Genomic DNA, 27,765 nt, shown 5'->3' with positions numbered 1-27,765 from the left:
GAGATCGGGGCCCAGATCTCAACTGCACTGTTTGAATCATTTGTGTCTCTGTTTCTAGACATTATATGCTGTTCTCTGCCTAATGATATGTTGGTTTTCACACATTGGATCTGTAATTCCTGTTTGTCGACACTGTACTTTGTTTTATAATTTGCTCCCAAAGTAGCAGAATTCAGTGAGTTTCCAGTTTTGTTCTGCCTATGAGGAGGATAAATCAGGTTTTGCCTGGCATGCATTGAAAAAAGAAGTCTCCTGGCATAATTCCCTGATGAATCTATTTTTGTAATTAAGGCAATAAATGTAACAGAAGGGTTTGTTTCTTCACTCTTATTCTAACGTGTACCGCTATATATAAACACAATTATTTTATATGTACAGATAAATAAGATGAGCTGCTGTTTCACTTAGGCTTGGACTACATTAAAATTTTGGGAGATAACAATTCAGGTGCAGCAAGGAGCTAGGAGATGTTGTATAGAACTTCAGGAATGGGGAGACGTAGTAAGATGTCGTTCACTCATATTTTTATTCTAATTTTTGTGGGTTGTGAAATGTATATTGTTGGGTTTTTTTTTTTTTAAGAATTCTATTCTTTAGCATCAGACATGTAAACATATATAAAAATGTTGATGTTCTACCCACATAATTCTTCATGGATGTTAGAGATCTGGGGTTTCGTCTTTCATGGTTAGTACTAATTGACCTCCGGAACTTTTCGAAGGAGTGTCAATTCTTGTACATGAACTGCCATGAACTTTTCAGGACACCTTGAAATAATTGTTTTCTCTATTAATTGCCTATCCACATGTAATTCAGAAGTTCGTTGATAGTACATATAGATTTATAAATTACAGTCATTTTGGTACATTGGCCCTTGCCATATAAAGCCAGCTTTTTCAACCTAAGCCTCTTGATTTGTTTCAGACTCATGGCAAGGAATGTAATTTTCTGTCTGTTTCCTTTTTGAGGTGAAGGTACACTCCTTTTCAAAACCATGCCAATCAGATGGGTTATTTCCCTTATTTGAAAAATCTTCACGAAAGGGGATAGATTACCCAGGGCATCTGTGTGTGTGTCCGTGCTTGCATGTATAGATGTGTGTTTCTCTCTCTCTCTGTCTCTCTCTCTCTGTCTCTGTCTCTCTGTCTCTCTCTCTCTCTCTCTCTCTCTCTCAGTCTGTCAATTTCTCCCTCAGTAACATTTCCCATAATCCCATCAGTGGATTTGGAATCTTGATTCTACCTCCTGAAAGGATTATCGTCATTTCATAGAAGCAGCAACGAGGTTAGCATTTCATGGAAAGTGAGAACCCCTGACTGCTCAGTCTTAGAGCCATTATTCTTACTGGAGCTAAGTCACATGGTAAGGGGCCAATCCCTTAACCTTTGATGTAGTTCCTTTTGTCCCTGACCTTTCATCTGTAAAATGGGTGTAGTAATATGGATCTGTTCTTGTAGTTAATTAAAGGTTGTTAAGATGGTTCAGTTCGATGGGCTTTATAAATGTTTGCATAACATGTTTAATATTGGTGTTCTTTGTGGGTGACTGTTAGCTAGGTAGCAGGTAACTAGCACCTAGAGGCTGTTACTTAGACTCTAGGCCTCCAGTTCATTGGCTAAACATTCTGTTCTTTTACAACCTCCCAGTGGGGAAGTCAGGGGAAGACTTAGCACAATGACAAAGGGAAAAATGTGGAACGACTTCAGAGACCTACCACGTTAACACAGACATAGATGCAAAGGCACGGTGCCTTACACATTTCAGTTACTTAAATAAATATGAAAAGTAGCATATTCTGGGTTTCGCGTGTCTTGAATTCTCTCACCGGGCCTTATGCTAGTTTGTGAAGTTCTTACATCTCTTGTGCCCGTGGAATTGGGGCATTTAAGTCTTAGTAGGTGAGACCTTTCTGAGTCTGCAGAGAGGCATAGCGAATTATGTTATCTCTCTGATCCGAATTTTCTCATGGCTTTTCATCTCGTTGAGTGGAGAGGGAAGCTCCTACAGTGGCCTCAAGGATTTCCCGCCTCTGAGTCTGTGACCTGACTGGTCCTGATACCTTCCCCTTTGATGGCTCTGCGGCAGGTACTCTGGCTTTCGCTGGTGCTGCCAACGTGCCCCACAGGTTGCTCCCTGAGGCATCTGCATCTGCTCTTTGCTCCCCTGGAGCGCTCTTCCCAGAGATCCACGTGGCTTGCTTCCTTCCCTCCTTCGGGTCGCTAGTACATACCTCCCTCTCAGTGACCCCTTCCCTCACCACTGTGCCTAGAACTGCAGACAGTCCCCAGGTGCTCTGTTTCCACCCTAGATTTTATTTGCTTATTGTCTGTCCAATCCCAAAAGAACGTAAGCTTTTAAAGCAGGGTATTTGGGGGTGGGGGGTGACTGTTTTGCTCATGGCTGTATCCCCAGCACTTAAAGAAGTCCCTGGCACATAATAGGCAGTAGAAAGTCCTAAGGCAATTTCTCCATGGCCTGCCTTTTTGGACAGTGCTCGCCTAAAGGTGAGAGGCTGAGCCATTGAAGGAATTGTCACCACCAGCAGGAACTGATATATTTGCAGTGCTCCGTGACATCAGGTTGGCATGCACCGGTGCAACTATTATGCCTCCTCTGTGCTCCAGTATCTCTCTATAGACTGGAGAACATAAGCCTCAAAATCAGTCAATCAATGATCATGTAAAAGGACTTTAAAAACTGTAAAGTGCTTTGGAAATGACAATGACACTGGACTTTATAATGGATTGTTATGTAATTTGAAATAGTTAAGTAATTTTCCAGGAAGCAGGGTTCCCTGGACCAGTGCTGTGCTTCCCCATCTGGGCCTGTGGACTGGGTCCAAGAATACAGCTACAGGCCAGAGCCTGAACCAGCCAGGACCAGAGTGGGGAAGTCCATCCAGTAACCCCTAGACTGAAGGGATGTGCCTTCCATGTGCACAAAACTATTCAAATACCAAGTAGCTGAGACCACGTAGGGCAAATAGAATTCAGGTTGGCCTGTTGTTAGTCTCTAAACAGCTGTGACTAATTTAGAAAAATTAAGCAGCTTAGCAGCAAAAGTATAATTCTTATTGTTGATGAAACCTGGCCTATTCCGGAGGAGGCCAGTAATTCCCGTGACCCAGATTAGTTTTCTCCCAGTAGAAAAGCTTAGGGGTTTTATACTGTTGATGGGCAGAGATGAACCTAATATCCTTGTTTGCTTTCAAATCATCCTTTTAAAAATAATCCGGTTCTCCTTATACCCATGTTCTCTTTAAGGCTAGGCTATGTAGAAAAGAAGAGAGGCAAGTGAGATAAAAATGGCAGATTATATACTGCATATATTATATCTCACACATGTTTACACACACACACACACACACACACACACACGCACTGCATTGTATCAGAGAGCATCTAGGAGCAGTAAGTAGCTCTGGACTGCAGACTGCGTGGCATCACATTCCAGCCCTACCACTTGTTCAGTATGTGACCTGGGGCAAATTTCTGGGTTTTCTGAGCCTTAGCTTCTTCCTGTGGGATAGTATTGGAACTTAACCTCATAGGGTTATTGTAAAGATCAAACGGGGTAATCACTGCAGTGCTTAATGCTCGTCTCACCGGAAGTGCTCGCTCGGTCAGTATCAGTTGCTGTTGTTGTTGATGACGATGTTAATAATCTAAGGCAGGCAGGAAATAAAGGGATTTCAGAAAGGGATAAGAAAAGGAAGAGTGAGATGCAGGAGACACTATACTAGAAGGTTTAAGTATATTGGAAAGAGACTGGTATAATATGGTAAGCTTATGCTGTCATTTATAATGCTTATTAGATCACTCATGTGATAATGATAATTATACCCTATGAGTATTTTATGGCCTTCGTACCTTCCAGATTAGTACTGTGGCCAATGAGAGCTGCCTGGTTTATTCCACGCTGCCGATGTCAGGGTGAGCTGCTCTGGCCACTCCCCTGACCACTGTCCCACTTAGCAAAGGAGCTGAGACACCAGTAGATTATGTGGAAGTTTAAACCAGGCATTCAGTGCAGCTGAGCCTTGAGAACCTCAGAGGAAGGTGGCCTCCCAAAGCATGCGCGTGTTCTCTTTTTTCCCCAACACCTGATAAGGGCAAACTCTGTGCGAGGCCCTGGCGATGGGACAGTGAGGGAGGATAATGCCATCCCAGTTTTCTTGGAACTTCTAGTAAGTGGAGGAGACAGACAATGACAATTCCGTGAATAATGACGTAATTCACCAAGTGCTAGGAAGGAGAATTGAGGAGTTAGTTTTGTAATGAGGTATCTGACCTGGTGTGGGGCATCCAGAAAGACCTCTTTGGGAAGTGAGAGTGATAAGTTAGGAGAGAGCCAGATCAAGAGGGGCTGCAGGGCTTCCCCATCAGGGAGCATCAGTATTAGGAAGGAAGGCATCCAGGCCTAACGAGAGTTTTAGCCCAGTTTTAGCCAAGGGGGGCATGGTGGAGAAGGGTCTAGATCTTGTGGGATCTTGCAGGCCAAGGATTTTTAACCTGTAATTCAAAATAGTCAGAAGCCTTTGGTGGGTTTCAAACGGGTAGTGGTATTGGATTGGAGGAGACCAGAGGGGAAATAGAGCTGGTTGCACGCTCAGATTTTAGAACAGTCTCCACTTTAGACTGCAAGCTATATGCCAAGAGGTACCTTGGCTTTGCTGCATTTACCCAAATCCTTTTTCCTTTTCTCTGAAGGATTTTCAGTACCAAGTGGGCTTCTGTAAGCGGGCATTAAAGTCGATGTATATGATACTTGTCAGTACTTAACATCTTAGCAGTGAAGTTTTTCCGTCTGAATTATAGTTTTACACATTTCACCAGAAACAGAGAAGACATTGGTAGTTATTCACAGAGCTTTGAGACCCTTGGATGAAAGCGGAGCAGCCTGCCGGGGTGCACATACGGCCATAATTGTCTTTTTGAGGGGGCTCTCGAAATCATCCATTTGGCCCGTCCTCCTTTCTTCCTTTTAATTCATCCTTCTCTCTCAGTCTTAAAGTGTTCACTCTTTCATGATTGCAGCTCTCTGACTCTGCCAGCCGACTGCAAATGGAATGCTGTCATATTTGAGGGCTATTTCGTCATTTTCATGTTTTTGTCAAGCATGAAGCCACTTCAGGAAGGGAGTAGAAATGATATTTAGCCCAGTATCACTCTCATAGGCATACATGCTTTTTCTTCCTCTCTCTTGCCTTTTCTTTCCTTCTTCCAGTTTAGTGATTTGGGTGGCGAATGAGGGAGCAGCTTTTTTTCCCTCTATTATAACCACTACTTTTTCTCCCACGTGCCCAAGCGTGTAACTGCTCCATGTATTCATTTGTGGTTGGATTTTCTGAGGAAACAAAACGCCTCTTTCAGCCCAGCTGAACTGACCCGTAGTTGTGTGGGAGCAGCAGAGTGCTAAGGTGAAGATGATGGGCTCTGCAGCCACCCCGAGTTCCTCTCCTGGCTCTGCCCTTCATTAGCTGGGTGACCTCAGGCAAATTACTTAACTTCTCAGTGCTTCAGTTTTCTCCTCTGTTAAATGGCAGCGATAGTCTCACCTACTTGTCTCAAGGAGCTGTCTTGAAGATTATACTGGGTAAAAGTATCCGTCATAAGCAGCATTCAGTTATTCAGAGCTTCCAATCTGGCTTCTCACTGGATAACCATTCCCAGAAAGATATTAAATATGGTTGGTGAGCATGACCCCAGTAAGTGCACGGAAAAATTTATTTTAAACGCTCATTCTGGTGCCAGCCATCAGGACAGCCCAGCAAAGCTGTATTTATGGCTCTGATGGATTTCCTTGGCAGAAGCCTCCTCAGCACCATCCAGACTGGTCCTGTCTCACCGAGTTCAGGTGGTATCCAGGCAACACACACACACAGTCTGACTCAGTAAAAAACTCTCAGCCAGTAGTGGTGAGGACTCCCCCCACCCTTTCCCCACTCTATACTAAGGATGAAGTTGAAGTTGGTGGAAGGAGCCTCACTGACAACCCTTGAAACTAAACTTGCCTTGGGTAGCCACAAAAAAAGTATAAGTTCCAGCAGCTTCCTTTCCAGCTAATCCTTCTTGGCCCCAGAGCTCGGAGCTTCTCTATCCCTGAGAGGGTAGTAGAGAGATAAGTGATATTTACTGCAGCTTAGGTGCCCACACACTCAACTGCTTTCCGGATTGGTAACCTGGGGCCTCCCCAGTGCCTGCCTGTGTGCTGCAGGGGATGCACTCCAAGATCTGGATCCAGCCCCGAGTCCCGAGACACTCGTGAGAAGGGAAGCAGTCAGGGTAGAAATGTCCCACGGCATTGATTGTGAACATAATCACTTAGAGCTCTGTGTGGCCTCCCGTCAGGGAGGTGTCTAGAACTGGGCTTTGCAGGCAGGCGGGCGGTTAGGGGAGGACTTGCCAGGCAGGCCAGGGGCAAGTTGGTGCCCTTGAAGGCGAAGTGAGTGTGGTGGGTTTGCTGTAGCTTCCTATGAGGCTCTCAGCCTGTCATGTGAGGTGCTTATAGGGTAATGATAGAAAATAAGTAATAATATATTTTGAATTTTTCTGTGGATTTGAAGTATTTCATAATTTTTAAAAAGGAAGAAATGAAAAAATAAAAGGCTAACCAGAAGAGAAAAATAGCCCTTGAAATACAGGTGGAAGAGGCAGGGTTCCTTGCGCCAGGCAGAAGCAGGACACCAGGTGACACCACCAATTTACAGTGTGACTTAAATTGGTACTTGCTTCTCCTTTCACTGCTGTCATCACCACTACCTTGACCACCACCATGAACAATACTAGCTGTCATTTAGTAAGCCATTATTTCAGGCCAAGAGATTGACTCACCTAGTCTTATTAATCATCCTCAAACTTTATGAGGTAGGTACTGTTGCTTGTGTTTTATAGGTGAAGAAAGGGGTTTAGAGAAGCCAAGTGACCTGCCTCCTGTCATCCAGCTGGGAATGTCTGTATGACTCCACTCCCTGTGCTATCCTGTCTCCTTTAGCTTTTTTTCCCCCATATTTATAAATTGGAAATAATATTTGTACTCCATACCTATAGAATGGCATTTTTCAAATTTTAAGTCATGACACATTAATGGATTGTAAAATGGATTTAGTAGCAGAAAGATGACCAGAATAGAATAAAAAATAACAGAATTTATCACACTTACTGTTTCTGAAACTTGTGCTTCTAGTAACTCGTGTTTCTGATATGCAAGTATGTATGTGTGTGTACCTCTCTCTATGTGTGTATATATGTATGTATATACTAGTGAAGTGTTATATGGGAAAATATGTTTCCTACCATAGGTTATTGTCAGAAAGTTTGAGAGCTACTGTTCTAGACTTATATGAAGTTCAAACAACATTAAAAAGTGTTGCAGAGCTCCTGTAAACTCTAAAACACCTTGCAAGTCTAAGTTGTCATTACTTAACACTGGAAGCTGAAACAAACAAATAAAGGATGGCAGATAAAAGTGTTGCTGTGCTGTAACCTCCACCCATCTGGTTCATCGCAGATAGTGCTAATCTGTCACCACATTGTGTCCAGTGGAGCCAGGATGCAACTTTAACACTCCTCGACATAGCACTGCAGGCCTCAAGATGAAACCTATTTGCAGACCTAGCAGCAGGCTTAGGTATTGTTGGTACATCAGGACCAGTCTGTGGTTATAAAGTACCGCTCAGCACTTCCAGAGCTCTGACTCTCATTTAAATGCTAGGAAGACAGATGTGATCCCCAGAACAGCATGGGCATCTCTGCATTACAGGCCCCAGAAGAGTTGCCTCCACTCTCCTCCCCTCATAGTGCTCCCCCACCACCATCTTCATCCGGAAGTAATTTACCTCCTTCTGCCTCTCAGAGGGTATCAGACCAATCCAGAGTCCCCATCCACTTTCCCTTGAAGCAAAGGTGGCAATGGCCATTTTCCTTGGAACATGCTCTTTCCTCATTAACCGTAATTCTTTAGGGAACCACAGGGAACATGGAGTGCCGATCCCCCACCAACTGCCCTGAAGGCATGCCCCTCAGGAGATGCCCTGCTTCTCAGCTGATGTGGCAAACTCTGAACAGTCACAAAAGGAACTGGGCTTTCCCTTAAAATCGCACGTGGAAACTGTTTCTCTGCCGCCTGCAGAGGAAGCCTGTAGAATTGGCAGTTGTCTTAGAATTCTCCACAGAAGAGTCCACGTGGACCTAGGGAAGGTCTGTCAAAGACTCCCTCAGTGGAATATGCAATAATGCATAAGAGACTCTTGTGTGTGGATTTTAAGTCAAGACTCAACGTGACATTCTGGGCTGTGTGGGGAAGAGCTCAGGCAGCTCAGTTACCAACCCGGAAAGCAAGTTCCCTGTGTTTCATAGACCTCACTAATGAATGAGCCCCGTGGCCTTGGCTAGACCAGGCTTCCCAGTGCTCTGCCAGCCCTCCTCCCACACATGGGTAAAGGCATCAAGTTATAATGGATGGCTGGTGCCAGCAGAGACTGAGGTCTGTGCCTTTCTCTCTGGGATACACAGCAATCTCCAGCCGTTAATAATTCATTCTGGAGTAATGAGCATAGCTGTACCAAGTTGTGAGCAGTAATAACCAAGTGATAGATCAATTTGTTACCTCAGTGTGCCGAAAGATAATGGTAGCTGGTCATGAAAGGTATAGGCTTTTTCCCCAAAAGTTTCATAAGACTTAGATCAATTGTGTTTTTTAAGTTCTAAAATAAAATGGATCATTAAAAAGGAAATGAGTTACATCGGGTAGCCTCAAGCGTATTTATATTCAGAGATGCTTATCCACAATTACCATAGGTTTTTTCCAAATGCCTTTGGTCATTTGGGCCAGTAAATCGGAGTAATTATTGCTCATTAATTAAATCTAAGAAATGGAACACAGTTCCAGACTTTGAAAAGGGAGGTTGGGAGAGTTGAGATACATTCCCCAAAAATCATCAATAATAATTTGAGGTTTTCTGAGTAAGTAGTTGGGTTGAGAATTATTGTTTAATGTCTACTCAGAAACTCGGGTCGTCTTTTAACACCTCATTGAACATTTGTTGTGTTTCTCCTGGGCCGGGCACTGCTCTCAGCACTGGTGCTACCAACTAAAATAAGCACGGTCTCTACCCTAAGGCAGTAGTCGAGACCTTAATAACATGTAATAAATCCAGGGGCCAACACTCCTGCCTTCATTGAGGGGTGGAGGGCTGGGGAGAGACTAGACAGAGACTTCAGAAGGGAAGGGAGCCATTGGCGCCGTGCCTTGAAGACCAACAGTTTGCCAAGCAGAGAAAGAAGGGTAAGAGAACGTTCTAGGGAGAGGATTGACAAAGGCAGGTAGATGTGAAAGTGGAAAGAGGATGGGTAGTGAATGATTATAACAATCATCACTGCATTTCCCACACGGTAACACATTTAACTGATACAACAACCTCACGAAGTAGATGTATTATTCACCTCACCGCCTTTTTAATTTAATTTTATTTTTTAAATTTATTTTATTAATTTATTTTTGTCTCCGTTGGGTCTTCTTTGCTGCACGCGGGCTTCCTCTAGTTGTGGCGAGCGGGGGCTACTCTTGGTTACGGTGCACAGGCTTCTCATTGCAGTGGCTTCTCTCCTTGCGGAGCACAGGCTCTAGGCGCATGGGCTTCAGTAGTCGTGGCACACGGGCTTAGTTGCTCCACGGCATGTGGGATCTTCCCGCACCAGGGCTCGAACCTGTGTCCCCTGCATTGGCAGGCGGATTCTTAACCACTGCGCCACCAGGGAAGCCCTCATCCCCTTTTTTAAAAGATGAGGAACCCAAAGCTTAAACACTGAGTCCCTTGCTCAGGGACCCAGAGCTGGGAGGTGACAGAGGGCTTAGAGGTGAGTTGGAAAAGCTGTGCTACGTCATAGGAGTTTGACATTAAAAACAGTGGAGCCCACCAGTGGTTTATGGTCACCATTATCAGAACATTCCAGCTGTGCAAGCATCGCTGAACACTTGCACATACACTGTGTCACTGTGTTCTCTCTCAGTGACCCAGTGAGGTGTGAGGCCATTGTAGTTTTCAACAGAGGACTGCCTTGAGTGGAGCTAAGTTGTAGACGGTAGCTGGTGGTGGCAGGCAGGGTGCAGCAAACCCAGAGAGTCTAGTCAGAGAGCCTCGTTAAGAGGCTGTTGCTTTAGTCAGATTGTGTTGAGAAGCGTGATGGTGAAAGTGATCATCGTCCAAAGCCTATATTTTTATATTGGTCTACAATTTAAAAGTGCTGTCATACATAAATAGCTTGTTGATTCGTTTACACAGGGACTTTTGTGACAAGAGGGTAAGTCTACTGACTTGGCTTATTTGGGAGGGGAAGTATAAAGGCATGGAATTCACTTCCTGCACAAAGGAACTGATGTTGAAAGTAGTGGTGTTACAAGCAGCTTGTAAATATGCAGACTTACTGATTGACTGAGGCCCAGAACCGAAGCCTTTCCCCTTTGCCAGCCTTTCCCCTTGCTTTAATGCTTTCAGACTAGAAACCTGATACAGTTTTGGGTAGAATGGAAAACTATAAGTAACATCAGGAGATTCAGCTAGAACTCAGAAAATGTTTGTAAAATATTATTACTTGGACCAGAAACAGGCCAAGGCATCAGTGGAAACATCTCCTTGCTGCAGGTATTGTTTAGCAATCAGAAAGCAAGTTCCCTTCCTGACTGGGCTGTTTCACAGTTCACGTTTCATAGACTTAACCATCCCTTTCAGAGGAGGAGCTTTTTATGAAATTAGACGTTTAGCCCTAGAAAATGAAAGAAAAATACACATCTGCTGATAAAATTGGTTAATGTAGTGTTCGGTAAAGGCTCAGTTTCAAAACCAGCAGTTAAAGCAGTAGAACCTCTTTTTCCTCCTACAAAGTAGAAGTATCCAAGAGAAACAGTGCAAACATTTATAGAATTGTGTGAAAAACAAATACTCAGTATAAATAGCACTAAGTGCTAGGGAGGTGTGTCTGTGCAAACTGGCATCTCTGCCCAATTTCTCTCTAGTTTCTAGTAATGAATAGTTTACTTCTTCTAACAGGTGGAAATATTAGGTGGAAGCCCCTAATATTTTCTTAACAATACTGAATGGCCTTAACTTTTAACTTATTTACTGTCAATAGATAATTGGTATATTTTTGTACATGGGGCCAGCAAATGAACAATGAAATTTTATGGCTAGGTCATGGTGCCCTGGGTGTGGAGTTCAGATATATGTTTTGAGTAGTTGTTTATCCAGAAATATGCATATGTGTTTAGCAGTTTACTCAGCCCCAATACTCCTGACCCTGTGTGTTCCTTGGACTTTGAGAGTAAGTGACAATATAAACACAGCCGTATACATGGATGTACAGTAGTGCATTTCTATTTCTGTTTATGCAGAAATGTTTGGCTTAATGTAAGCCACGTGTCTACTATGATGGGGCTTTAATACTTTGAGCCTAAAGTGCTGAATTTCCTGACCGAGATCTACCCATTTAAAAAAATTAGGTCTATTTTGGGCCTATATTTGCAAATGTATTAAAGCCATCAGGAGTTTTTAGTATTTGCACTAGAGAAAATGCTAATGATCACAGCGGTTTAAGCAGCAGCCAAGTTTAAAAGTTGTAACTAAGAGGGATTAGCAGTTACCTGGATTTGCAGAATAGGGATTCAGATGTGCAAAGGTTCACATTTTGGAAGGCAAGCTGCTTTGGTTGGTTGTTTGGTTGGTTGGTTGTTTTAGGCAAAATGGGAATTGTAAGGAGTGTCGTATCCTGAAATAGCAAAACAGCCCAAACACTGGAGATTTCTGAACCTTTGGTAGATGAAAATAGGAGTAGAAAAGTCTGTCTTCGGACTCCAGAGGCATCCGAACATGTCCCCAGATCTGGCTCCTACCAGATGAGGCATCTGAAGATGGGAAGGGTACAGGAGGTCAGCTGTCCACTCATACACTATTTCTCTCATTTGTGCCATTTCTTTTCCTTCCTACCAGCGTTGCTAACAACCACAAGCAGAATTTGATGACGGTGGCAAACCTTGGCGTGGTGTTCGGACCCACCCTGCTGCGTCCTCAGGAAGAAACGGTAGCAGCCATCATGGATATCAAGTTTCAGAACATTGTCATTGAGATCCTAATAGAAAATCATGAAAAGGTAATATATCATTGGTCACCACAAGTGGAGAATTTACTTGGGGGGGAGCTGAGTTGAAACTGGCCTACAGGGTTGACTGAGGTTCACATCAGTGGTGGCTTTTACACTGTAGTGATGATGACTAAGTTGCTGGTGGTGGTATGGTGGCGGTGATAGTCATCTTGGGATTGCAGCAGTGGCAATGGTGGCGGTTGTGGTGACGGTAGTGGTGGACAACATATTGGGCATTTCTTTTGTAACAGGAACTGTGTGCTAAGCACTTCACATATGCTGTCCTTTTAACCTCATAACAATGCAGTGAAGGAGGTACTACTAGGAGGCTCATTTTGAAAATGCCCTTTACCCATTTGTTTTTTTTTCACTTGGTTGTCTTCTTATGAATTTTTGAGTTTTTTTAAAACATTAGAATAGTAAACTATTTTCATGTGTTTCAAATATTTTTCCTAACCTATAGCTTCCTTATAGTTTTATAAATGGTGTATTGTTTCATACCGTGGGGGGGGGGGGGCGTGTCTGTCTTTTCCTTTAGGGCATTGGAATTTCTGGTCTGTCTTAAGAAGATTGCCCTCACCCCATATAATGAAGTGTGTCAACACAGCTGCCCTTAAAAACTGGGGTAGAGGGACATGAAACTCCACCCATCTGTCCCACCTCAGTTCCTGGTAGCACATCTCTCTGAAGCTTCTCAGAAACTGCAGGGCACCATTTGACAGCCCAAGGTGCTGGGATATAATAAAAATGCTGTTCCTCCTAAATAAAACCTTTACCTAGAAAGGTGAATGGATTGCACTAGGTCACCTGCCAAATAAATCTAGCATCTGACCGCTAACCACCTGCACTGATGACACTCCAAAATAAGCCATCATCAGCTCTCGTCTGGATTTTTACAGGAGCCTCCTAATTTTTGTTTCCCTGTTCCCACCCTTGGCCTGTCTATTCCGATGTCAGCCACCAGAATGAGATTTTTTTAGTGTTAGATCAAATAGTATCAGTTGTCTGCTAAGAACCGTCCAGTGGCTTCGCATTTCACAGAGTGAAAGTCAGAGCTCTCCCAGGAGCCTTGAATGTCCTACAGGGTCTCTGCTCTCCCCTCTGTTACTTGCCTCGTCTCACCTCCTACAGCCCTCTCCCTGAGTTCCCTCCTACGGCCACCTCGACTGCCTTGCTGGTCCTTGCCCACGGCACACACTCCCATCTCAAGGGCTTTGCAGTTACCGTTTGCAGTGCCTGGAACGCTCTTCCTCCTGGCATACTTCTTCACCTCCTTCAAGCCTAAGTGAGGCCCACCGACATCTCTCTATTTTAAATTGCGAATAGTCTCAACCCCGGCATTCCCCCTCCCCTTGATCATGCCGTCTCTCTCCTTACCACTTTCTGGCATACTATATAATTTACTTATTGATTACACCTATTGCCTTTCTGGCCTCTTGTAGAATGTGTGTCTCATGAAAGCAGGGACTTTAGTCTGTTTTCTTCTGTGCTTTGTCCCCAGTTCCTCAGTATGTGCTCAGTGTATGTGTTGGATGAATGGGTGGGCTCCTGTGGTAGCTAAGCTCCAAAGTGGCTCCTGGTAACCCCTGTCTCCTAGTAGTCGCTCCCTTGTGTATCCTCTTTCAACTGTGAATAAGCGATCAGCACTGATCCCAATGTGATCAGTAGGAATTGATCAATAGGAAATTGCAAAAATAATGGTCTGTGACTTTGCTGAGCAGTCCTAAGACCTTGTCGCATTTGCCTTGGTTTCTGGACTTGTTCACTCTGGGGCAAGCCAGCCACCATGTTGTGATGGTGGTCACACAGCCCAGTGGAAAGAAAGTGAGGCTGCCTACCAACAACCAGACCAAGTTGCCAGCCATGTGTGAGTCAGCCACTTTGGAAGTGAATGGTCATGCCTTCAGATGATATAGCCCCAACCGACACCTTGAGTGCAACCGCATAAGAGACCACTGAGCTAACCTTCTCCTGACTCACAGAAAGTGGTAGAAATACTAAATGCTTTAAACCACTAAGTTTGGGGGATAATTTGTTATAGAGCATTAGTAATTACTAAAGAATCTCTGAATATAAACTTTCACAGAGTAACAGAGATCTCCTGCAAAATTGTGTAAACAACATAGCCTTTTTCTGACATGGTTAATAAAGAGATATGAAATCAGATAACTTATTTGAAGAAATTATCTTCTCTTTCTCTCAAACTTTGGACTCTATCCAACCACTTCCCACAAATATAGTAAATCAGGTATAAAAGAAGATTATGTTACGTATGATGAAAATTAACTTGGAAAAAGGGAATATAATCAAATAGCAGTTAATAACATGTTTTCTAAAAACAAAACACTCGGATTTAAATCTATTACCTCTTAATAGCTGTGTGACCATGAGCAGATTACTCAGCCTCTCTATGCTCATAAAAGTACTTTCAGTACAGTGTAACTGCTGTGACAAATAACCCCAAAATATCAGTGACTCAGGACAATAGAAGTTTATCTCTTGCTCACATACCAGTTTACTGTGGGTGTTCTGAGGGTGGGGTACTGCACCGTGATTCAGCAACCCAGGTTCCTTCCATCTTGTAGCTCTGCCTTCTGCTCTGCAGATCTCTACAATCGACCAGTTGGTGGGGGAAATGAGAGAGCAAGGGGGATTGAGTAAGATTATATGGGCCAAGCCTAGAAGATACTTTCCTTGTTTTCACCGCCGTCCCATTGGCAAAACTCAGTCATGTGACCCCATCCAACTGCAAGGGAGGCTGGGAAAGCACCCAACTGTGCAGAGCAAAGGGAAGCAAGTTTGATGACCAGCTAGCCAGTGAGCCACCTCCCTTATTCTGTTTTGTTGTGAGGATTAGATAAGGTGATTTACATAAAAGACTTAGCCAAGAATCCAGCCAGGAGTAAGTGTCAATAACTGTACTCCATCGTTTTTAGCAGTCTCAACAGAATTCTCTGAAAATAGAGCATAAGTCCATCTCTGAGTGTCACATATGCCCCTTTCTCAAAATGATAATTTTTAAACTTAATCTTTTGTTAAATAAAATAATATTAAATGTTGAGACAGATTTCTAAGGAGTTTGATTATGTTTCATGTCCCTAAGGGGCATATACGAGCTTATAGCAGGCAACATCTAATGATTTTTGAACCTTAACAGTCTTTTGGTGTCCTTGGGCCTTTAAAGCCAGAAAACATTCAAAAGTAGTGTGATAGAAAAAAGACCGGATACTGCTAATAACAATATTAAAACTTGTGTAAACAAGCAGCCGTCCCGCCTTGAGCACAAAATATAGAAATAGAAATGAAATATGAAATGCATGGCCAGGCCTGCAAGTATATGGGCAGGAACTGGTGAAAATACTCTGATTTGGTGGATTATAAATTATATTCCTCTATGCTGTGTATCTGGTGAGGTACATATTAAAAGAGTATTACAGTGCTTCATTATATGTTCTTCTTCATTAGTCTCTGCGAGAGAGTGGGATGATTCACAGCGAGATTTATGTTCCTGTGGAAGCCAGTGCAGGAGTGTCAGTGGAAACATTCCTAGGATGAAGGCTGCAGCAGAGTGTATGTCTCCAGTCCTGAGGGAGCTAGTGTAGCACCATGATAGGGGTTTTTAACCTGGGATCCATGATGGGCCAGTGTTATATGCAAGACCTGTGTACGTACATGATTCTGGGAAGAAAGTCGTTAATATTCATCAGGTTTGCCTTTCTGGTAAAAACAACTTAGAGTAAGGCAGTTTGACTCCTTTTCAAATGTCGTTTCAGGCCTGATCTGGTATAAAGTCAGCAGATGCTGCCTTAGCCTCCTTTGGAAACCTGTGATGTTTACCTCACAGGAACCCAAAGCATACATGGCCGCGCCCTGAGAGCCCCTGGCTTTCTGGAGACAATGCTTTGGAGGAATTTCCTGCCAAGGGAATTTAACATTATCCATCAACAGAGCATGTTTTTGTCCTCAGGTGAATATTGTTATCTTCCTTTAAAATCCACAATATGAAGATCTTAGTTAACAGTATTTAATGAGCGTTCCCTTAGGCTTGGCTATAATTTTCTAGAGATATAAATGCACACACAAATGTCGTAAGTGACTACTTCTCCAACTTTATTGTCGGAAGTTGGACAAAATCCTGAAACCTCACTTGAAGAAATGCTTTCCAACAGCATCATTTCATCCTGTCCCCCAACAAGCATTTGATAGCAAATGCCCCCTTTCTTGAACAAGCCATAATACAGGTCTTAACTGTATGTCTCCCACAGTTAGTGGTATAATACTCTCTCTCGTGTTGTTAAGAACATTTTACATAAGATGTGTACTTTGTGCCTTGGAATAAAATTGGGAGGGACCCAGGAATAAGTAGAAGACAACACAGAAGGAGGGTATAGAAACCCAGGCATGTAGCCTTTGGAGCCACTGAAAGAGAGAGAGAGAGAGAGAGAGAGAGAGAGAGAGAGAGAGAGAGAGAACCGTAAGATGTCTGTTTCAGTTGTCTGTTTCAGTTATCTGTTGCTTCATAACAGATCATCTACAAACCTAGTGACGTAAAACAGCAATGACTTGTTTTGCTCACACATCTGTGGACCAGAAATCTGGGGAGGACTCATGTGTGTTCCAAGCTGCAGTGGTTTTACTACAACTGGTGGATCCAAGATGACCTTACTCCACATGTCTGGGACCTTGGTACTAGCTGTTGGCTAGGACACCTTGGCCCTCCTCCACATGCCTTCTCTCTCCATGAGATCTCTCATCATTTAGTAGTCTAGGCCAAACTCAAGAGGGCAAACACAGAAGCTGCAAGATCTCTGAAATCCTAGGCCTAGAATAGACAAAGTGTCACTTCAGCTACATTCTGTTGGTCAAAGCAAGTCACAAGTCCAGCCAGATTGAAGGGGCAGGAAATAGACCCCACCTCTGGATGGGAGGAGTAGTGTGCATGCACAGGCGTGGGAGGAATTGTGGGCTGCCGTTTTTGCAGATGATCTCCAAGAATGCCTCACTCCCCATCACTGGAAGGTTTGCATGTAGTTCCCATTGGACAGGCTTTCCTCTCTTATTGGTGGCTGAAACTGCTCAGCGTTCCTTTCTTTTTTTTTTTTTCTTTTTTAACATGTGAACATATCCCCCCCCCCATTTCTTATTGGAGTATAATTGCTTTACAATGTTGTGTTAGTTTCTGCTGTACAAGCGAAGTGAATCAGCTATATGTATACATATATCCCCTCCTTCTTGGACCTCCCTCCCAGCCTCTCCCGCAATCCCACCCATGTAGGTCATCACAGAGCATCGAGCTGAGCTCCCTGTGTTATACAGCAGGTTCCCACTAGCTATCTATTTTACACATGGTAGTATATTTATGTCAAACCTAATCTCCCAATTCATCCCACCCTCCCCTTCCCCCCGTGTCCACACGTCCATTCTCTATGTCTATGTTTCTATTCCTGCCCTGCAAATAGGTTCATCTGTACCATTGTTCTAGATTCCACATATATGCGTTAATGTATGATATTTGCTTTTCTCTTTCTGACTTACTTCACTTTGTATGACAGACTCTAGGTCCATCCACAAATGACCCAATTTCATTGCTTTTGATGGCTGAATAATATTACATTGTATGTATGCACCACATCTTCTTTATCCATTCATCTGTTGATGCACATTTAGGTTGCTTCCATGTCCTGGCTATTGTAAATAGTGCTGCAGTGAATATTGGGGTACATGTGTCTTTTTGAATTATGGTTTTCTCAGGGTAAAGGCCCAGTAGTAGGATTACTGAGTCATATGGTAGTTCTGTTGTTAGTTTTTTAAGGAACCTCCATACTGTTCTCCATACTGTCTGTATCAATTTACATTCCCAACAACAGTGCAAGAGGGTTCCCTTTTCTCCACACCTTCTCCACACCTTTCTCCACACCTTCTCCAGCCCGCGGTACGCGGGCCTCTCACTGTTGTGGCCTCTCCCGTTGCGGAGCACAGGCTCCGGACGCGCAGGCTCAGCGGCCATGGCTCACGGGCCCAGCCGCTCCGCGACATGTGGGATCTTCCTGGACCGGGGCACGAACCCATGTGCCCTGCATCGGCAGGCGGACTCTCAACCACTGTGCCACCAGGGAAGCCCGTTTGTAGATTTTTTGATGATGACCATTCTGACCATTGTGAGATGATATGTCTTTGTAGTTTTGATTTGCATTTCTCTGATAGTGATGTTGAGCATCTTTTCATGTGCCTCTTGGCCATCTGAGTGTCTTCTTTGGAGAAATGTCTATTTAGGTCTTCTGCCCATTTTTGGATTGGGTTGTGTGATTTTTTTTGATATTGAGCTTGCATGAGCTGCTTGTAAATTTTGGAGATTAATCCTTTGTCAGTTGCTTTGTTTGCAAATATTTTCTTCCATTCTGAGGGTGGTCTTTTTGCCTTGTTTATGGTTTCCTTTGCCGTGCAAAAGCTTTTACGTTTAATTAGGTCCCATTTGTTTATTTTTGTTTTTATTTCCATTTCTCTAGGAGGTGGATCCAAAAAGATATTGCTGTGATTTATGTCAAAGAGTGTTTTCCCTGTGTTTTCCTCTAAGAGTTTTATAGTGTCTGGTCTTACATTTAGGTCTTAAATCCATTTTGAGTTGACTTTCGTGTATGGTGTTAGGTAATGTTGTAATTTCATTCTTTTACACGTAGCTGTCCAGTTTTCCCAGCACCACTTATTGAAGAGACTGTCTTTTCTCCATTATATATTCTTGCCTGCTTCATCATAGATTACTTGACCATAGGTGTGTGGGTTTATCTCTGGGCTTTCTATCCTGTTCCATTGATCTATTTTTCTGTTTTTGTGCCAGTACCATATTGTCTTGCTTACTGTAGCATTGTAGTTTAGTCTGAAGTCAGGGAGTCTGATTCCTCCAGCTCCATTTTTTTTTTTCTCAAGATAGCTTCGCTATTCGGGGTCTTTTGTGTCTCCATACACATTTTAAGATTTTTTTGTTCTAGTTCTGTGAAAAATGCCACTGGTAATTTGATAGGGATTGCATTGAATCTGTAGATCGCTTTGGGTAATATAGTCATTTTCACAATATTGATTCTTCCAATCCATGAACATGGTATATCTCTCCATCTGTTTGTGTCTTCTTCGACACAGACAGGTCTTTTACCTCCTTAGGTAGATTTATTCCTAGGTATTTTATTCTTTTCGTTGCAGTCGTAAATGGGATTGTTTCCTTAATTTCTCTTTCTGATCTTTCGTTTTCAGTGTATTGGAATGAAAGAGATTTCTGTGCATTAATTTTGTATCCTGCAACTTAACCAAATTCATTGATTAGCTCTAGTAGTTTTCTGGTGGCATCTTTAGGATTTTCTATGTATAGCATCATGTCATCTACAAACAGTGACGGTTATACTTCTTCTTTTCCAATTTGTATTTCTTTTATTTCTTTTTCTTCTCTGATTGCCGTGGGTAGGACTTCCAAAACTATGTTGAATAATAGTGGTGAGAGTGGACATCCTTGTCTTGTTCCTCATCTTAGAGGAAATGCTTACAGTTTTTCACCATTGAGAATGATGTTTCCTGTGGGTTTGTCATATATGGCCTTTATTATGTTGAGGTAGGTTCCCTCTCTGCCCACTTTCTAGAGAGTTTTTATCATAAATGGGTATTGAATTTTGTCAGAAGCTTTTTCTGCATCTATTTAGATGATCATATGGTTTTTCTCCTTCAACTTGTTAATATGGTTAATCACATTTATTGATTTGTGTATATTGAAGAATCCTTGCATGCCTGGGATAAATCCCACTTGACCATGGTGTATGATCCTTTTAACTTGTTGTTGGATTCTGTTTGCTGGTATTTTGTTGAGCATTTTTGTATCTATATTCATCAGTGATATTGGTCTGTAATTTTCTTTTTTTGTGATATCTTTGTCTGGTTTTGGTATCAGGGTGATGGTGCCCTTATAGAATGAGTTTGGGAGTGTTCCTCCCTCTGCAATTTTTTAGAAGATTTTGAGAAGGATGGATGTCAGCTCTTCTCTAAATGTTTGATAGAATTCTCCTGTGAAGCCATTTGGTCCTGGACTTTTGTTTGTTGGAAGATTTTAAGTTACAGTTTCAATTTCATTACTTGTGATTGGTCTGTTTATATTTTCTGAATCTTCTTGGTTCTGTCAATGGTCTTCTGTTTCTCCTCAGAACTGCCATTTTTTACATAACCAGGGGGCATGCAACATTTGGTGGTAGTGACAAGTTCAGTCCTCACATACCCTTTGTAAGCCTCAGTATGGAGAGCTAACTCGTCAGTGTCTATAACTGGGAAAACATCTTTGGTTTTAAAATTGACATTTAGAAGAGAGTGAGTTTTTTCCTGGTGAGAAAATTCAGTTTCTCTTTCCTCATAAAACATCTTTTTTGAAGAGACGGAAAAAGGCTTCTGTGTTTTAACTGGCTAAAACATATGGCCTTTCCTCTCCACCCCTCCCCTTTCTTCTCCTCCCCCTCCTCCCTCTCCCTCATTGTTTACTAAGGATTAACACTAGACATTCAGACAGAGGGTTAAAAATGAAGATAACTCCTGAACTGCTTTATGTTGTCCCTGGCACATCCACACACCCTCAAGACAGCACCTGTTTAGAAGCGAGAAGAGCCTAAACCAAGATGGCGGAGTAGAAGGACGTGCTCTCACTCCCTCTTGGGAGAACACCAGAGTCACAACTAACTGCTGAACAGTCATCAACAGGAAGACACTAGAACTCACCAAAAAAGAAACCCCACATCCAAAGACAAAGGAGAAGCCACAAAGAGACAGTAGGAGGGGCGCAATCACAATAAAATCAAATCCCGTAACTGCTGGGTGGGTGACTCTCAAACTGGAGAACACTTATACCACAGAAGGCCACCCACTGGAGTGAAGGTTCTGAGCCCCACATCAGGCTTCCCAACCTGAGAGTCTGGCAACGGGAAGAGGAATTCCTAGAGAATCAGAGTTTGAAGGCTAGCGGGATTTGATTACAGGACTCTGACAGGACTGGGGGAAATAGTGACTCCACTCTTGGAGGGCACACACAAAGTAGTGTGTGCATTGGGACCCAGGGGAAGGAGCAGTGACCCCAAGGGAGACTGAACCAGACCTACATGCTAGTGTTGGAGGGTCTCCTGCAGAGGCAGTGGGTGGCTGTGGCTCACTCTGAGGACAAGGATACTGGCAACAGAAGTTCTGGGAAGTACTCCTTGGAGTGAGCCCTCCCAGAGTCCGCCATTAGCCCCACCAAAGAGCCTGCATGCTCCAGTGTTGGGTCATCTCAGGCCAAACAACTGACAGGGAGGGAACCCAGCCCCACCCATCAGCAGTCAAGTGGATTAGAGTTTTACTGAGCTCTGCCCACCAGAGCAACAGCCAGCTCTACCCACCACCAGTCCCTCTCATCAGGAAACTTGCACAAATCTCTTCGACAGCCTCATCCACCAGAGGGCAGACAGCAGAAGCAAGAAGAACTACAGTCCTGCAGCCTGTGGAACAAATAACACATTCACAAAAAGACAGACAAGGTGAAAATGCAGAGGGCTATGTACCAGATGAACAAGATAAAACCCCAGAAAAACAACTAAATGAAGTGGAGATAGGCAACCTTCCAGAAGAAGAATTCAGGATAATGATAGTGAAGGTGATCCAGGACCTCGGAAAAAGAATGGAGGCAAAGATCGAGAAGATGCAAGAAATGTTTAACAAAGACCTAGAAGAATTAAAGAACAAACAAAGAGAGATGAACAATACAATAACTGAAATGAAAACTACACTAGAAGGAATCAATAGCAGAATAACCGAGGCAGAAAAACGGATAAGTGACCTGGAAGACAGAATGGTGGAATTTACTGCTGCGGAACAGAATAAAGAAAAAAAAATGAAAAGAAATGAAGACAGCCAAAGAGACCTCTGGGACAACATTAAACACAGACACATTCGCATTTTAGGGGTCCCAGAAGCAGAACAGAGAGAGAAATGACCTGAGAAAATATTTGAAGAGATTATAGTCAAAAACTTCCCTAACATGGGAAAGGAAATAGCTACCCTAGTCCAGGAAGCGCAGAGGAGAAGATATAACAATTATAAATATATATGCACCCAACATAGGAGCACCTCAATACATAAGGCAATACATAAGGCAACTCCTAACAGCTATAAAAGAGGAAACCAACAGTAACACAATAATAGTGGGGGAGTTTAACACCTCACTTACACCAATGGACAGATCATCCAAAATGAAAATAATTACGGAAACACAAGCTTTAAATGACATAACAAACCAGATAGATTTAATTGATATTTATAGGACATTCCATCCAAAAACCGCAGATTACACTTTCTTCTCAAATGTGCATGCAACATTATCCAGGATAGATGACATCTTGGGTCACAAATCAAGCCCCAGTAAATTTAAGAATTTTGAAATCATATCAAGCATCTTTTCTGACCACAACGCTATAAGAGTAGATATCAATTACAGGAAAAACCCTGGAAAAAATAGAAACACATAGAGGCTAAACAATATGTTACTAAATAACCAAGACATCACTGAAGAAATCAAAGAGGAAATCAAAAAATACCTAGAGACAAATGACAATGAAAACACAATGATCCAAAACCTATGGGATACAGCAAAAGCAGTTCTAAGAGGGAAGTTTATAGCTATACAAGCCTATCTCAAGAAGCAAGAAAAATCTCAAATAAACAATCTAATAGTACACCTAAAGGAACTAGAGGAAGAAGAATGAACAAAACCCAAAGTTAGCAGAAGGAAAGAAATCATAAAGATCAGAGCAGAAATAAATGAAATAAAAACAAAGAAAACAATAGCAAGGATCAATAAAACTAAAAGCTGGTTCTTTGAGAAGGTAAACAAAATTGATAAACCATTAGCCAGACTCATCAAGAAAAAGAGGGAGAGGACTCAAATCAATAAAATTAGAAATGAAAAAGGAGAAGTTACAACAGACACCGCAGAAATACAAAGCATCCTAAGAGACTACTACAAGCAACTCTATGCCAATAAAACAGACAACTTGGAAGAAATGGACAGATTCTTAGAAAGGTATAACCTTCCAAGACTGAACCAGGAAGAAATAGAAAATCTGAACAGACCAATCACAAGTAATGAAATTGAAACTGTGGTTAAAAATTTCCAACAAACAACTGTCCAGGAGCAGATGGCTTCACAGGTGAATTCTATCAAACATTTAGCGAAGAGCTAACACCCATCCTTCTCAAACTCTTCTGAAAAGTTGCAGAGGAAGGAACACTCCCAAGCTAATTCTATGAGGCCACCATCACCCTGATACCAAAACCAGACAAAGATCCTACAAAAAAAGAAAATTACAGACCAATATCACTGATGAATATAGATGCAAAAATCCTCAACAAAATACTAGGAAGCAGAATCCAACAACACATGAAAAGGATCACACACCATGATCAAGTGGGATTTATCCCAGGGATGCAAGGATTCTTCAATATACGCAAGTCAATCAATGTGATACACCATATTAACAAATTGAAGAATAAAAACCATATGATCATCTCAATAGATGCAGAAAAAGCTTTTGACAAAATTCAACACCCATTTATGATAAAAACTCTCCAGAAAGTAGGCACAGAGGGAACCTACCTCAACATAATAAAGGCCATGTGCAACAAACCCACAGCAAACATCATTCTCAATGGTGAAAAACTGAAAGGATTTGCTCTGAGATCAGGAACAAGACAAGGATGTCCACTCTCACCACTATTATTCAACATAGTCTTGTAAGTCCTAGCCACAGCAATCAGAGAAGAAAAAGGAATACAAATTGGAAAAGAAGAAGTAAATCTGTCACTGTTTGCAGATGACATGATACTATGCATAGAGAATCCTGAAGATGCCACCAGAAAACTACTAGAGCTAATCAATGAATTTGGTTAAGTTGCAGGATACAAAATTAATGCACAGAAATCTCTTGCATTCCTATATACTAATGATGAAAAATCTGAAAGAGAAATTAAGGAAACACTCCCGTTTACCATTGCAACAAAAAGAATAAAATACCTAGGAATAAACCTACCTAGGGAGACAAAAGACCTGTATGCAGAAAACTACAAGACACTGATGAAAGAAATTAAAGATGATGCCAGCAGATGGAGAGACATACCATGTTCTTGGATTGGAAGAATCAGTAATGTGAAAATGACTATACTACCCATAGCAATCTACAGATTCAATGTAATCCCTATCAAATTACCAATGGCATTTTTTACAGAACTAGAACAAAAAACTTAAAATGTGTATGGAGACACAAAAGACCCTGAATAGCCAAAGCAGTCTTGAGGGGAAAAAGCAGAGCTGGAGGAATCAGACTCCCTGACTTCAGACTATACTACAAAGCTACAATAATCAAGACAATATGGTATTGGCACATAAACAGAAATATATATGGAACAAGATAGAAAGCCCAGAGATAAACCCACACACCTTTGGTCAGCTAATCTATGACAAAGGAGGCATGAATATACAATGGAGAAGAGACAGTCTCTTCAATAAGTGGTGCTGGGAAAACTGGACAGCTACGTGTAAAAGAATTAAAGTAGAACACTCCCTTACAGCATACACAAAAATAAACTCAAAATGGATTAGAGACCTAAATGTAAGACCAGACACTATAAAACTCTTAGAGGATAACATAGGAAGAGCACTCTTTGATATAAATCACAGCAAGATATTTTTTGATTCACCTCCTAGAGTAATGGAAATAAAAGCAAAAATAAACAAATGGGACCTAATGAAACTTCAAAGCTTTTGCACAGCAAAGGAAACCATAAACAAGACGAAAAGACAACCTTCCGAATGGGAGAAAATATTTGTAAATGAATCAATGGTCAAAGGATTAATCTCACCAATATATAAACAGCTCATGCTGCTCACTATTAAAAAAACAAACAACCCAATCCAAAAATGGGCAGAAGACCTAAATAGACATTTCTCCACAGAAGACATACAGTTGGCCAAGAAGCACATGAAAAGCTGCTCAACATCACCACTAATTATTAGAGAAATGCAAGTCAAAACTACAATGAGGTATCACCTCACACCAATTAGAATGGGCATCATTAGCAAACCTACAAACAACAAATGCTGGAGAGGGTGTGGAGAAAAGGGAACCGTTCCTCTTGCACTGTTGGTGGGAATGTAAATTGGTTCAGCCACTATGGAGAACAGTATGGAGGTTCCTCAAAGAACTAAAAATAGAATTACCATATGACCCAGCAATCCCACTACTGGGCATATACCCAGAGAAGACCATAATTCAAAAAGACACATGCACCCCAGTGTTCATTGAAGCAGTATTTACAATAGCCAGGTCATAGAAGCAACCTAAATGCCTATCGACAGATGAATGGATAAAGAAGATGTGGTACATATATACAATGGAATATTACTCAGCCATAAAAATGAACGAAGTTGGATCATTTGTAGAGACGTGGATGCATCTAGAGACTGTCATACAGCATGAAGTAATTCAGAAAGAGAAAAACAAATATCGTATATTAATGCGTATATGTGGAACCTAGAAAAATGGTACAGCTGCAGCGGTTTGCAGGGCAGAAATTGAGACACAGATGTAGAGAACAAACCTATGGACACCAAGGGGGGAAGCAGCGGGGGGGTGTGTGTGTGATGAAATGGGTGATTGGGATTGACATGTATATACTGATGTGTATAAAATTGATGACTAATGAGAACCTGCTGTATAAGAAAATAAATAAAAGAAAATTCAAAAATTCAAAAAAAGGAGACAGAAGCTTGTTTACAAAAAGAAGAAAAGAGAGAGCACCTGTTTGTCTAGAAACATCCCCTGCTGATCATCTCTTGTCACAGAGATCCCACCTGTTTCTCGTTCATGGGAGACTTAGTGATGTGTTTCTCAAAGACATTCAATTTGGTCAAATTAAGTACGCTAACCACATACTTACCCTATTGTGATGCTTCAGAAACTTGGTCCTTCACCTCCTGCACAGCCCTGGGGAGGGGAGCAATGTTTGGACCAATTTGTACAAAATATATATCCCAACGTAAGAGAAGGCAGAGAAGAAAAAGCCAGAAGATACGGATTATGCATGAGGGCTCCTGATAATTCTTCTTTTTCCATGTTGGTAATACAGACTGATTTGTTTACTCAGTTGAAGGTACTGGGTCTTTTTAATGTACATAGTCTAGCAGTACTAAAACTAATGATAGTAATAGTTAACTTTTACTTACAGCTTATTGTCCCCAAGGCATTGTGCTAAGCAGCCTTTTATTCATCATATCATTTATTTTTCACAGCAACACTGTAAGGTCAGTATTTTTAGCTCTATTTTACAAATTTTGAACCTAAAGTCCAGAGAGTTGAAAAAACAGCTTGTTAGGAGAAGAACTAGGGTTGAACTTGGGACTCCTTTCATAACCCAAGCTATTAAATCTATTCTTGTTAATCTCTAATGACTGCATTTATTGAGCACCTACTCTTGACCTAAGATAAATGAGACAGGACCGTGTTTTCCAAGGCCCTCCTGTTTTCTCAGGATATAACTAACCATAATATAGTGTGCTAAGTGGCATCCAGTAAGATGAATAAAGTGTGTGGTACCACTGAGGAGAAATAATTTAATTCTGCTTGTACCTGGCTCTGACAGATAAATAGACAATTTCTAGGCAGAGCAAGAATGGAGATGGGGGGACAGCCTTCCAGAGGAACATTAATCAGTTAATCAACATCAATCAACTCGTGTGTATTAAAACGAAATGGTTGTGAAAGAACTTTGGGTTATGTTAGCAAGTGGTCAGAGATGATGCCAGAGATTGGACTGAGCCTCTCTGTTAAGGGTCTTGAAAGCTATGGGAAAAGGTTGGCATTTCCTTCTGAAAAATGGGAGCTCTCAGGGGATTCCAAGTAGAGAGGGAACATGATTGTATCAGCACTTGAGAAGGACATCCCTGGAAGGTGAACCAGGTTGTTCTCTGGTTGCTGATATCAGAATCACTCACTAAATAAAAACAAGACCATAGAGTTTACCACACTGTAGTAAGCTTGTGGCTATATATTTTAAAAGTCTTGCCCAGAGACTGTAACCTTTGACCTACAGCCTTTACTTATTACAGGGTAGAGTAGGCTCCTAATGGCTTTTATTTGGGTCTTTTTGCCAGACTTCCTAAAGGGAAATAGCTCATGGCATCATTTCCCATCAACAGCTCCATACCCTGGACTCGACTTGGATTCTCTGAAAGCTAAAGAACAGACTTCAGAGTCTGGCTCTTTTTATCAGTAGTCAGATTTCAGAGTTAAAAGTTCAGAGGGCAAAGACTTTGGCTCTTTCTCTGTTTGCTTTACGGTAATAATTTTTTTTTATAAATTTATTTATTCATTTATTTATTTTTGGCTCTGTTGGGTCTTCGTTTCTATGCGAGGGCTTTCTCTAGTTGCGGCGAGCGGGGGCCACTCTTCATCGTGGTGCGCAGGCCTCTCACTGTCGCGGCCTCTCTTGCTGCGGAGCACAGGCTCCAGACACGCAGAGCTCAGTATTTGTGGCTCACGGGCCCAGTTGCTCCGTGGCACGTGGATCTTCTCAGACCAGGGCT

The 27,765-nt window shown here is 42.1% G+C and overlaps 1 protein-coding gene across 2 annotated transcripts in view; it reads left to right on the top strand.

Moving 5' to 3' along the window:
* ARHGAP26 (Rho GTPase activating protein 26) overlaps positions 1 to 27,765 on the top strand; it is a 479,016-nt gene that overhangs the window by 362,279 nt on the left and 88,972 nt on the right. For both annotated transcript variants that reach the window (XM_082835995.1, XM_082835996.1), the window contains exon 18: positions 11,984 to 12,143. In XM_082835995.1, coding sequence (XP_082692121.1) covers positions 11,984 to 12,143 — 160 coding nt within the window. The remainder of the gene's footprint in view (positions 1 to 11,983; positions 12,144 to 27,765) is intronic.

This window comes from Leucopleurus acutus (assembly GCF_964270905.1).
Source record: "Leucopleurus acutus genome assembly, chromosome: 3".
Taxonomy (NCBI): domain Eukaryota; kingdom Metazoa; phylum Chordata; class Mammalia; order Artiodactyla; family Delphinidae; genus Leucopleurus; species Leucopleurus acutus.
Note: the sequence above shows the minus strand (reverse complement) of the source record. Positions and strands in the feature narration are given on the sequence as shown.